The sequence below is a fragment of the Erithacus rubecula genome, assembly GCF_903797595.1.
Source record: "Erithacus rubecula genome assembly, chromosome: 5".
Lineage (NCBI taxonomy): Eukaryota > Metazoa > Chordata > Aves > Passeriformes > Muscicapidae > Erithacus > Erithacus rubecula.
In genome coordinates this window covers 34493206-34506987 of record NC_136687.1, presented here as the reverse complement: position 1 = coordinate 34506987, position 13782 = coordinate 34493206, and the positions used below count along the sequence as shown (strand labels likewise).

The window sequence follows — 13782 nt, the reverse complement described above, 5'->3', positions numbered from 1 at the left end:
TACAATATTTGGTGTTCTCTTCTGTGAGGAAAATTTATGGAGTTCTGTGAAAAGGGGAAGCTCATTCTAATAGGTTTGGCAAAAGACAAGACTTTAAAAACCTAAATTTGTTAGTAGTCATGAACAATGAGATTGTTAATCAAAACTGTTCAAAATGAAAGTTTTTACTTTTTATAGAAATAGTAGAAAATACTACCATTTTCTTAAAATACCATTTTCTTAAAAACTACTACTGTTCTACTGTCTCTGGCTGTTACTCTGTGTCCATTTTTGCTTTTAGAGATTGGTAAAATTTTAAACAGATAGTACCAGAAGACTTTGCAGGACAAATTAGAGTATGCAAACGCTATTGTAATGATTTGAGTTTAAAACATCATTACTTAGGGGTCGAAAAGGGAATTTGTTTCCTTTACCTTAAGATATTTTCATTCTCACAACCATACTGGAGTTGGTCATTGAACTTAAATACTTTGCGATGTTTTTATAGTTTTTTTGTAGTTATTGAGAAGTTTTTCCCAAATGAATTCCCAAAGCACCTTCCTTGCAAAGATACAGTAGGTATTGTTGCAGGCCTCTATTTGCCTAAGTTGTGATTTACCATTAGTATAGTACCAGCATGTAACTGCTTTAACAGATTTAAATGCCTTACATATCTCTAGTAACGCGTATACTTGGCTTGTATGTAGACCTGATATTTTACTGTCACTTGTCTAAACTCTATAAAATTCACAAGTTATTACTATTGCTTTCTTCCTTACTATTTCCAGTTATGTCTAAATGAGGATGCATTTAGAATTCTCTGTAAACAAGATGTGCAAATTTTATTTGTGTGGTTCTGCTTTTTTGCGACTTGTTCCTTAAGCAACAAGCAGAAAATAATTAAATCATTTGGTCATGAGACTAATTAGGTAGATGAAAATAATTTTGGAATATGTAATCCTGGCATCAAAAGATGTGCTGGATGTTTTAATGCAGTTCTTCACTAATCAGGTGACATGCTGTTTAAATGTGTGAAGAGTTGTCTGAAAAAGAGGGAGAAAGTTGGTACAGAGCTTTTGTTTGTTCCACAGAATTTCAGATATTTTCCTTGCCAAAGGAAAAAAAACCTTAAATTTTGCGAGACCTTTTTCCTGTGTTTGTAAGGAATGTCAAGCAATGAAAGAACAGTATGAACTACCATTGATTTAATAGATTTCAAGCTCCAATACAACTAATGACAATCAAATCATATTATTCAACTCTATTGTTATTTAGCAATTGATATAAGAACAGAAAAGAATGTATCATAATTTGATAGTTTACATCATCTCTCCCTGAAGTGCTTTCCTGAGAAGATAGGCACTCAGCTTTCAGAATTTGCTCACTGAAAGATGTGGAAGGAGCAAAATTAATTCCTTTGTGTGAGACTGAATTTCAGTGAATCAGTTTGGCTCAAGACAAGCGATAACAATCAGAATGCACAAAAAGGGAGCGTTTGTATTAGTTCATTTAACCATCAGTGCCTGCTGCAAGGGCTTTACCCTCACCCTTGTGACACCCAACTAGTGAAGGCCCAACTCACATGTGCCTACAGGCACCAGAGAGCCTACCAACACCACAAACAATTTGGGTTGTCCAAGTAAAGCTCCTGCTTCTCTCCATTTTAGAGCATTTGGTGCTTTCTTGGTAGCTGCCTTCACCTACAAAGAGGGAAACTGCCTAGAAACAGGGAAGAGTAAGGCAATTATGTCTGACACATAATCAACTCCTCTGGTCAACTGGTCTCATCAGTGAATCAGGGTAGACAGGTGGTGATGGGGATTTGTACTGTAGCCAGGGCATTTAGTGAGTGCTGCCAGAGCTGGAGAGGTGAGTTTTGGCTGTGCAACCCGATTCTCTTTTAGTGCTTGTCTGAACAATGTGCAGCAATGTGGCCTTGCTCTTGGTGCTGGGTCCCTGTGCACTCTTCAGTGCAAACAAACTGAAGACTTGTGATGGAAAAGGAAAAGGGTTAAGTGACCTTCGAGAACTGCAGGAAATTTCTGGTGTCTAAGGGCTAACAGAACCTATGGTACCTAACTGATTAGATTTGATTTATTTTGGAAATGTGTAATAACTGTCACTTTGGAGCTTTTTCATTTTTCATGGCTATTAGATGATACAATTTACAATATAGAAAAAAAATCCAGACTGACAGCCCTAACAGACTTTCTTATATTACCTGCAAGGTCTTTGTATCTTTGTTTTTAAGGTCTATTTCCCTTCTTCTATATTCCTGCGCTATGGGAATAGTCTCAATGGAGCTCATAAAAACAGAAAAACAGCTCAATAAATACACACTTTAAACAATCTTGCCTGTGGGCACAAAATGATCCAGGGCTTGAATAAACCTCAGTTCAGTCACAAAACTGAATTGTAGCTGGTAGCTAAAATGAGTCAGAGTAGCACACAGGCCTTGTGCTGTGAATATGATTGGTCATACAAAACCCACCATTCAAGACACAGAACACCTCTTGATGTTGTTACTGTTGGGATTTTATTGGGTATGTAATAGTGAAACAGGATGGATAGAGGGATACTTCTTCCCTTCTTATTTGGTAATTTAGATGTGTATTCTACAGTTAGCCAGAGTAGAAGACAAAATCTTTCTCTATTTATCATAATATTGTTCTTTTTTGAGGGGTTTTTTTGTTGTTTTTGTCTCAGACTTGGCTTTCCTCACTTGATCTAATACTTCTCCCAGGCAGTACTAAGAGCACAAACATCTCTCTTGACTCAGGATGTCTCCAGTGTTGAGTTTCTCCTCCCAGAAGCCCCAACCTGTTTTGTAATCATTGCAGTGTGATGTTCCTAGTCCCTCTTCTGTGCCACTGTGCATCAGGATTCCTTAGCATGGAAGACCACCCCATGTAGTACTCTTCTACTAAATACACATCAGAGTTCTACTTCTTCCTAATCTGCAGGCAGCTTTGGAAAGTCATATGTGTTTGTCAGCTAGGAAAAAAACAAGACAAAAAGAGACATGTGGAGGGAGTTCTATTTCACTGGAGCTTAATTTTATTTTTACACAAGATCCTGTATTGTCTGTGCTGTGACTTGTTTGCTCATTGCCTTGAATTTGAGTGTCAGCATTATATACTCCAGGACACTGCTAAATGGAAATCCTTTGGGCTAGTCCACAGCAAACTTCTTACAATTTGTAATGATGTGAGAAAAATAACAAGGCCTGTGTTGTCCATAAAAGTCCAAAGAATTAGTATCAGAAACAAGCATAACCTGACAAAGCCACTTCCATGAGACTTAGCTTGCAATCCTTAGCATCACTAAATGTAGCATATCAACAGTTTTAATTATTAGAGACTAAGGTTTTCTCTCCCTTTTCCCCTGATTAATGGAATTGTCATCATTTTCCAAAGTAATCAGTGGCAGGCTGAGGTGTTATAGCAAAGACAAAAGACTGGGACTTGTGTATTAGATGTATTTAAGAAGAGGCAAAACTCTAGGGTGCTTTTTTGTTGTTGGGGCTTTTTTATGTTTCCTAGTGTGTGTTTGTTGTCAGAAGAAAAAATGTTCCCAAAGATGATGTTCTGCAATACAAACAGAATCAGATTTTGCACATCAGAGAACCTATGAACTACTCTACATTTGCAGCCTAATTTTATTAGGAAGTCAGCTGTCTGTGTGCTTCATGCTGTTATCTAACTATTAAGATCTTTCTTCATTTCTGCTTCCCTTCCCATTACAAAAACAACCTCATTGTGCTACTTTTCTTTCTTAAATTTATTTCCATGCATAGTTTTTCATAATAAGTTGATATAGGAAACTGACTTGGAAAGGACACTGTTTATAAAATGACATGGCCAGAATGTTTATATGGCCCTGGGCTGCAGGAGCCAGAGAATGGATGAATATCCTGCAGCTGTTTTGGCCATTATATTGTGGGTGGCAGGTTGCCAGTAGCAACTGCAGCAAAATGTCAGTGTCTTCCTCTGTGTGATAAAACAGAGAATATTTGCACTTTCTGAACCATCCCAGGAGGATTAGTGGCAGAGTTTGGAGGACTCGAGGTGACTGGAGATGGAAGTAGATAAGCAGCTTGCAGGCTGCACACCAGCCTGTCCTGCTGGCTCCTCCAGGTCTGGCACCAGTGACACTTTTCTTGCCCTTCTTTCTAGAACATTTGAAGGAGAAGCTGGAGGAGTACGTGGTGCGTTTTGCCAAGGTGAGGATTGTGCGGACCAAGAAGCGAGAAGGGCTCATTCGGACCCGACTGCTGGGAGCCTCGCTGGCTAGAGGAGAAGTCTTGACATTCCTGGATTCCCACTGCGAAGTCAACGTGAATTGGCTGCCACCCTTGCTTAGTAAGTGCCTGAGCATTCACCAGACATTGAAATCAGAACATACAACAACAATTGAATTGTGTCCCATGGTAAGCAGGACATACACTGTATCAAAGTGTTCAGAGTTCTGCTGCAGGTCTGATCTGTCTGAAGTGTTAGTATGAAAGAGAACTCCAAGAAATGTGACCAGCTGCATTTTGTTTCTTGAGACTAAAGAATTTGTAAAATCTTGCAGTATTGCTTTAGCTTATAATAGTTACAATTTATTTTATTATTACTACCACTAAATACACCACTATATCTAGTATAAAGCTATGTCCTTCCTATACACCTGAAAAGGTTTGTTATGAAGATATTGTACTCCTTCCTAGTTTTACACATTGCATTAAAACAGTTTTTGCTGTAAATATATCCTAGGCCTCAGTGTTAAATCCAATAGCAATAGCATTCACAACGGGAAGCTCAGAAAGAATGATTTGCTATTGACTGCTTTGCTGGATTCCAGCTGCAGCCAGCAAAGCTCCATTAGTTAAAGAAATGGAAAGAATCAATTGTTGTAGTCTAGGATTTCACTTCAGGAAATAATGTTCTGTTTTCTACACAGAAATGTTCTCTTTTCTACATGCAAAATATACATGATTTGCAAAGTGAGTGTTTTTTGCTACACTAACCAAAGAAAATTTCTGAGTTGCCTAATAAAGAAATTTGTATTCATTAAAAAAGTCTGCTGTAAGTACACAGAAGGTTATGGATTCACTAATTAATGGTTATTGTTCCTTGAATTCTGTTGTTAGGACTCTTGGGCCACACAATAAGCTGATAAAGCATTTGCAGCAACATGTGCTGTTCTTCTAATGAGCTATCAGTAGAGACCAAGAAAAATACTATTAACTGATTTCTTTTCAGATCAGTAATAAGATAATGCACCAAATTCCAACTTTTTATCCTTCCCAGCTTCCATATCAAATCATGCATACCATTGTTCCCGTTGTTACCCCCTTGCCCTCAATCACAACATCTGCATTTTTATGAATAACCTCCATAACTTTGTATGAAGCACCAATGTCATAAAGGATCAGAGAGAAATCCAAGTTGAGGCCAGTTCCTTCTGTCCTATCCCTAGGAGAAGATACTGACCCCACCTTACCACAACCTCCTTTCAGCCAGTTCTAGAGAGCAGTAAGCCTCTAAGTAAGAGGCTCTTCCATGAGCCTCTTCTATGAGCCTCTTCTTCTCCAGGCTGAACAATGCCAGCTCCCTCAGTTGTTCCTGCCAACACTTGTGCTCCAGACCCTCCACCAGCTCCACTGCCCTTGTCTGGACACACTCCAGCATCCCAAATCCCTCCTCTATTGAGGGGCCCAGAATTGGACACAGCACTTGAGGTGCAGCCTCACCAGTGCAGAGTACAGAGGGACAATCCCTGCCCTGCTCCTGCTGGCCACACCATTGCTGATCCAGGCCAGGATGCCATTGGCCTTCTTGGCCACCTGGGCACAGCTGGCTTGTGTTCAGCCACTGTCAGTCATCCCCCCCGGGCCCTTTTCCTCTGGGCAGCTTCCCAGATGTGCATCTGTAGGCTCATAGTGCTGCAGGGGGTTGTTATGACCCCAACACCTCAGTTCTTGATCCAGCCTGTCCAGATCCCTCTGTAGAGCCTTCCTGCCCTCCAGCAGATTGGCACTCCCAACTTGGTGCCATCTGCAGCCTGACTGAGGGTGCACTTGATCCTCTCGTCTAGATCTTGAAAGGTACTGGCTCCAGTACTGGTTCCCTGGGGAACAACACTTCCAGTCTTCCACCAGCTGGATTTAACTTCATTCACCACCACTCTCTGGGCTGGCCATCCAGCCACTTTTTTATGCAGTGAAGAGTGCACCTTTCTAAGCTGCCAGCTTCTGCAGGAGAATGCTGTGAGAGACAGTATCAAAGGCTTTACTGAAGTCCAGGTAGACAACATCCACAGCCTTTCCCCACATCCACTAGGCAGGTTACCTGCTTATTGAAGATCATGTTAGTCAGGCAGGACCAGACTTTCATAAACCCATTCTATGATCCCCTAGCCTATGTGATCTCACATGAGAGATATAATCTGTTCCATACATCTAGCTAGTTTAAGAAAAAAAAAAAAAAAAAAAATGGCAACAAAGGATTTGTAATTGCAGCCAGGGTGCAATTGGGTATTGAGCCCTCAGCCACAAATAGAAAACTGAGAGCAACTGCATCAGTGCCCCTCAGGTCTCAAGAGGAATGAGATCTTTCTCATTCTACATATAGTAGAATACCATAGATAACCAACCAGACAGAGGACCTAGAAATGAGTCTTGAGGAATAGTGAAGCCCAGAATCAAATTGGTTTTATTTTGAAATGAACAGTAGAGCATTACATAAAGGGCAAATAGAAAAGGAACACACATCTAGTATATTTTCCTTGTGCCCTGTTTTTCTAAAGGAATGAGAGAATTTTCTTTCAATCTTTAGGTGGCAGATATTTAGTGTACTGAAATCAGATGACACCTGGCTGCTAATAATAGTAAAGCTAATGTATGTTTTCAAGTGTTTATCAGATGTTACATTTTGTGATTCACTCAGCACTGCTGGTGACTGAAAGTCATTCAGGGAAACCACAACATGTTGAGTGTTTATTGCTTTAAAGCTGTCCTGTTTTAGCTCTGATTGGATCTGGCATGTGTAGTGAAAAATCCTCAACAAGTACACAGCTCAGCCCTGCTCTGGACTGGCAGTCTTTATTGAGAGGAGCAGCAGTTTCCAGTGTTCCAAACCAGGTTTTGTTCCAAATGAGACCTTGAAAGTTAGAGATTGGGGAGGGGCATGAGGAACCAAGAACCATCACTTAAAGATGGTTCTCAGAGCTATTTCAGTTTCTAACTTATATTTTCAGAATTAACTGTCAGTTTTTAGCCCAAAGGAAGACTGAGTTATTTCAGTACTTTTAGGGTATCTAAATGGCTTTTTGGAGGTGAGCCACAATTGTTTTCAGTTGCAGTTCATTGTTGCATTTTCTTAAAAAATGGGTATAAAATGCCTTTAATTTCTTTAAGCTTTATTTAGTTTATTTTTTTGCTTAAATGGGCTCTTGAGCTTAGGTAAGACACTGTGAGATATGAGAGAGTTTTAACCAATGCTCACTAAGTAGGCAGTGATATAAAAAGGCTGGCAAACACTGCTGTTTGTTGTCAGTCCTCAGCAGAAGGAAAGATGTGACTTGGCTTCCAGCAGCTGACAGTTTAGTGCAGTGTGAAGTCACAGTTACACAGTAATTGCAGGTAAGAAACTCAAGTGGCAAACCAGAAATGTGCAGACATGTATTTCCTTCTGCTGATGTTGCTGCTGGAGCAAGAGAGGAGAGATGGACTGTAGATCAGTGGTGACACAGGCCACCAGAAGTAAGTTGTAGAAACACACTATAACAGGCAGGTAAACATCATCATTAAAACATCATTTAAAAAATCATTATTAAAACAGATTCCTTTCCTAACTAAGAATTAAAAATACCATGCTTAGCAAGTTATCTAAACACCTGCTTGCTATCCATCTTCACAACACGTATATGATGTACTGACAGAGGAGAAGCTGAGTGTACAACCCCATTGCTGAGTCACTCAATTGTTGTCACTTTCTGTAATCAAGTATTTAAGTATGACAATAAAAATATTTGCTTTGAAAAATTGCAAAAATAAAAGTATTTGCAATTTGGCATTATTACTGTATCCAGCCCAGTTTGAAACGTGCACTTAAAATTACAAGGATATCTGTTTCTCATAGATATAAAACTTATATTTCTGAGATAGTGACTTATCCAATATTGAAAACTTCCCTTTGTTGTCATATATGCTTGCTCTGCTTGATCCTAAAAGTGCTGAGTTCAAATATATATATATATATATATATATAGGTTAAAATTTCTTGGGAGAAAGCTCTGAGCAATGTCACCTCTTGTTCCCATGTTTTCCGTCAAATCTGCAAGATTTTTTCATGTATAGTGATGCTTATCTGTTTGTTCTCCTCTTTAACTGAAGTGAAATAATGCATGGATATTTTCAGACCAGTAGGAATCCGTAAGGGGATGAGGAGTAAAGGCAATGGAAGAGAAACAGTAAAGCATTTCAGCTGTGGCTTTCAGTGGCTGGCATTAGGAGCAGGGGGAGGAAAGAGCAGTGGCTGATAAAGGCAGCAGCATGTTTGCATATCTAAGTCTGTGATACCACCACACTTGTAGAATGTAAGTGAACCTTACAGCCTTTTCTTTCTGTTTCCTAAATTCAAACTGAAACTACGTTTAAGCCTAAGCAGTATGTGTGTAAATTTAATTATTTTAAGCATACTGAAGGAAACATTGAGGCTGCAAGTTTGGTTACTTTGTCTTTTGGTGTGCACAACTACAAACACCCTGGTTTCATCAAAATTCAAGATTTTCCTGTGGTTCCTTATCTCTAAAATATTTTAGAGGCTGAGAAGTAAATTCTGTAGAAACACACTATAACAGGCAGGTAAGCATCATCATATTTACAGAATTCTTGAGAGTTGCAGAAATGAAGACTAGGATTGAGCTTGAGCATTGCTGAAATAAATTTCTTCCTGACTATCTCTGCATATGACTTGGAGACTTCAAATCTTTCAGTGTGTTTAAAGACAGCAGCTTTTAAAGATGAAGAAAAGAATGCTAAAGCACTATGAGTCTACCTTTGACCTGCTCCAGACAAATCAATCCCATTTAGTTTCTCTGCTCCAATCAATTTAGAAGAGGGGGGGGTCAGAGACAGATTGTTATAAGCCCTATAACTATTAGGAGGGCCATCACAGGAAAGAGATTATGTAAAAGTGACTTTATATAATGATCACAGATAACACCATACAGTGTGCCAGTGAATGTAATTATATTTGGCAATAGCAGCAGTAATGCAGCCATTATCTCTGAGATGAGTTTCCTAGAATTTTGTGAGAACCTGTGCTTTAAATTTATTTCACTATTAAAGGATAAGGATGTAAAAACCCGCTGAACTTCCAGTCACAGTAATTTCTCACTAGCAGCATTGATCCCTGATTTGGACAGTGTTTCTAAACTTAAACTTCTGAGAATAAATGTAAAAAGCCTAATATTTTGAGAAAATAATCTTTTTTTTATTAACTCCAGTCCCGCAGAAGCATGGAAGCAAAATCTGTATTATTAATCATTATACCAGTGTTACCTGCCTTCCTATCTAAGTGTTCAATCCACACTCAGGCCTCTGATTTTTAGGGTATTACCAAGCATCTGTGAAATCTAAACAATAAAACCAAAAAATGAAAAAAAAAAAAGTTTTCCACATAGGCCCTAAAGTGTACTATAAAATGTAAAGGGTCTAAGCTGCCATTCAGAGAAAAAGCTTTGTTATACTTGGAATTTTAAGATTTTAGGTATTTTTTTGAGGTTTCATAGGTATTTTTTTACTGTCCTTTCATGTCAACACAACTACAGGTTTTCTCTGTACTTCCTTATTTCAAACCTTTATTCTTCTGCCTAGTTCTTGATGTTGGCCTATCTTCTTCACTTGTCTTTCTTTTCAGAGAAGCTCTATAGGATTAAGCAATAGGATTCACCAAAGCAGACTCAGGCCCAGCTGACCTTATGCTAGAGATGAGAATTTGATTTAGTCTCATAGTTACAATTTTTTTTTACAGCAAAAATAAAGTCCTTTCTGTAGAAAGCAGGTAAGAATAATACTGTGGAGCCTCGTTTATAACTCAAAGATTGGTACAAAGAAAAGGACACAAACCGTGTTTTGCTCTTTGTGTTGGAGTTTGCCTTTAATTTGGAGCATTTGATTTCAAAGCTGATGCACACTACAGCCGCAGGAATAGTGACTGAATGGTTGCAAGGGCCAAGGTTCACATTTAGGAATAAATCTCTCTCTCACAGGGGCTTCCCATACACAGTCCCCACAGATGAAGGAGTATTTTTACCATTTGCTGGCTTGTTCCATAACTGACAGATTGGGAACAGCTCAGAGTAGCAATGTAAGAGAAATACAGATGACCATAGGCATGTACTTCCCTTTAAAGAACCATAAATACTTCTAATCATTGCCCAACTGCCTTTATTCTACTTTAAATAAAGGTTTGATACAGATTTGAAAAATGAAATTACTGGGGGGCCATAGGGCACAAAGCAAACAATCTTCAAACACGAGAAACCTGTGGGATTCACTTTGCAGTAATACGATAGATGGCTTGACTAGACATGCCGTTTCCTATTTTCTACTTTCATTTTTCAGACCAGATTGCACTTAACCACAAAACCATCGTGTGTCCTATGATCGATGTCATTGACCACAATCACTTTGGCTACGAGGCTCAGGCGGGGGATGCCATGCGAGGAGCTTTTGACTGGGAAATGTACTACAAAAGAATCCCGATTCCTCCAGAGCTCCAGAGAGCTGATCCCAGCGACCCCTTTGAGTAAGTAGCGATAAAGGGAAGAGTGGGAGCGTGAAGAAGGGCAAGCAGAAGATGTAACTGTGGCTGAATCCAAGCCCAGACGTTTCCATCTAGGCTGCTTTCTGCTAATGAAAGGTACCGGAAGAAAATAGCTTTTATACAGGTTTATAAAACCTGAAAGCTAGAAAAAAGATCAAGGCAACAATTTGCAGAATTCACAATTTGTGCCTGGAAACATAACCTGGCTCAGTGGCTGTACGTAAGAGACAGGCACATACTTATAAGGCCATACTTAAAAGTATTGGCATCAGACAAGAAGTGACTGCAATGACAGGTATTTTGTTTATTTCACAGAAATTTTATTTAAGGTTTTATTTGCTGGAACTTGATGCAATAGATGCAGTGGCAGTTTAGTCCACATTATACCAAGCACATGCTTTGTTTATAAGCAGTGATGTGGCTGCTGTATATGCAGTGATGTAACTTAAACACAGACCTGTCAAACCTGAACAATGTCAAGATGATTTGTAAATAGTTTTGGATAAGACAGCCTCTGATCCCAGTAGTGTAGAGATCAGCCCATTCGCATAAATTATCTTTTCACAAAGGTACATCCTTATTTCCTATCTTTTCTTATAATTATTTTCGTGTAAGGATCAGCTTGGATTAATCCATATCAAAAGAGAAAGGACAGACAGACATGGTTCTAATGTGAGAAAGTCTCCAGGTCTCTTACACAGGCACATCCCAGCAGGGCTGCCAGTGAGGCAGGCTCTGACACTCATTAGCCCTGGCTGAACCTCCACACTGTAGGAATGGCAGTTTGAAACCTCAGCACACTCCCCTTCCCAAAGCAAAACCTGGAAACAATAGCAACAGAAGACCTGTGTCTCTGACCCTAATATCCAGGGAATGACCAGCAGGGAGGAGTGACGTTTGTGGGTTCATTTTCATTCTTCTACTTCTTCCTTTTTACTTATCTCCATCCATGTCCTTCAGTCTTCATCTTGCATTAACATAAGAGCCGATGAATACTTTACATCAGGTGCCAATGTGACCACTTGTTACTGATCAGGTGGGAGTTTCAGGCAAGCCTCAGATTTTTGGCAGCAGTTTAAATTTAATATGGCCCACACCTAAATTATTCCAGTCTGCAAGTTCTAAGGATGGCAGATCAGGTTTATTATAAAATGAGTTATTTATTGAATAGATAGGCGATAGCAGACGAAAGACCTTAAACAGAGTTACTTATTACACAGTATAAAACAAAGAGAGCTAGTAGATTACATTAACCAGTGCACAATATTGAGGTATCTATATTAAAGCAAGCAAAGAACTAGAATGGATTAGGAGTCAATGTAATTTACCACCAAAATATTGATAGTGGACTGAATGCTTTCACTCAGCTCTTGGGACAGCAACCATAAAGTAGGCATCCCATCTGTGGGAAGAAGTCCCACACATTTCCAGGGAATAGACAGAAGATTTCTGCTTTGTGAAAGTTTGGTGCAGCTTTTATAGTTTGTGAAGTGAACTGTCAGTCAGAAATTCCAGCTTATCTTTCCAGATCTCCCTTCCACAGCAAGGTATCTATTGACAGCTGGAAGCATTTCTTTCATGGCATCAAAAAAAGTCACTGCAAGAAAAGTTGTCTTGATTGAGTTTTTTCAGCAATTACCAAGCTCTTGTGAAGGGCGAGACACCCTGAGTTATTTCACCAGCTAACAAGACACTGGTAAGCTCTTCTGAGGGGCAAGATGTCCTGCCACACTGCTCAGCTACATAGATGCAGCTGGTGCAATCACATAACACTCCAGAGCTGCTAGATCTTCCATTGCTCTAAGTCTTCTTGGTCCTCTGAGCAGTTGTAATTTCTTGGCACTTACTGAAAGTAACCATTGTATAATTTGGTTCAGTGTTCAAAGTTTGCATAAGTAAAACTCCTCTATTGCCAGCATAGCTACAGGGTTGTTTATCAGTTGTTTCAGATTTGCAGTTTGTAGTATACATCTTGTAGAACCTTGTCACAAAGACAAGAGAGACTGAAGAGGAATCTCTCACAGGAACCTTTCTAGAGACACAAGGTTTTGTGCAGTACAGAATAGATGTGGTGGTTTTGCATGAGCTGCTGTTCCACTCAGCATGGCAGCACTTGATGCCCATCTTGCCCTGCCAGTGTAAGACACAGGCAGATTAATGGCTTCTCAAGGAACAACATATAGTACAATGCAGCCTATAAATCTCCTGTAATCTGAGTGGTTGTCAGGTGGAAAGGCTTCCCAGCTCCTACACAAATCAGTGAGAGTCTTCCTTTGTTTTCCCCATAACAGGATGCACATCAGAGCAATGCAGCTGGAAAAGCAGCATTGCACAAGGAGCCATCGTGTCTGTCCCCACACATGCCAGCGGGACTGAAGGCTGACTGAGCTAGGACCATATGTTGGCTTAAAAGCACCCTCTGCCTAAAATGGAAAATGGGTATAGATACACATTTTAAATAATCAGGATGAATTTTGCTTAGGGGAAAGATTATTTTCTGATACAAACTCAGTACTGCTTCTCTCCTAGTGCCTTCTCTGCTGAGTCCTCAAGTTTTTAATATCTTGCTTACAACAAATATGGTAAACGTTGCAAACCATTTTACCTATCAGTAACTTAATTGACCAAGACAGCTTCTGTGGAATAAAAGATGTAGAACAGTTTTCCTTTAGGTACATATGCACTAAAACTAGAAATTGCTACAGCCAGCACCATAATTATTATGCTACTATTTTGTAAGCAGTAGGGATTTTTTTTTTTAATTTAGGTTAAATATTTTACTGTTGGCATCATAATAGTTTTATTTCTTGCCAGCAGAGCCAGATCTGAGATGATCCCTAATGAACTGGAAAATTGCCAGCATTTTTAGTAAAACACCAGCAAATAATGTATACACCATCCAAAAAGTGTGCTGATGAGTTTTTCCCCCTCACTTAAAATGCCAACACAGTATATGCATGAAGCAGAAAAGGTCACATCAGCCTAA

General features: G+C 39.4%; 1 protein-coding gene across 1 annotated transcript in view; it reads left to right on the top strand.

The window, feature by feature from the left end:
- GALNTL6 (polypeptide N-acetylgalactosaminyltransferase like 6) overlaps window positions 1-13782 on the top strand; it is a 436047-nt gene that overhangs the window by 354324 nt on the left and 67941 nt on the right. Inside the window, exons 5-6 of the mRNA XM_079305686.1 lie at window positions 4155-4340; window positions 10595-10778. Coding sequence (XP_079161812.1) covers window positions 4155-4340; window positions 10595-10778 — 370 coding nt within the window. The remainder of the gene's footprint in view (window positions 1-4154; window positions 4341-10594; window positions 10779-13782) is intronic.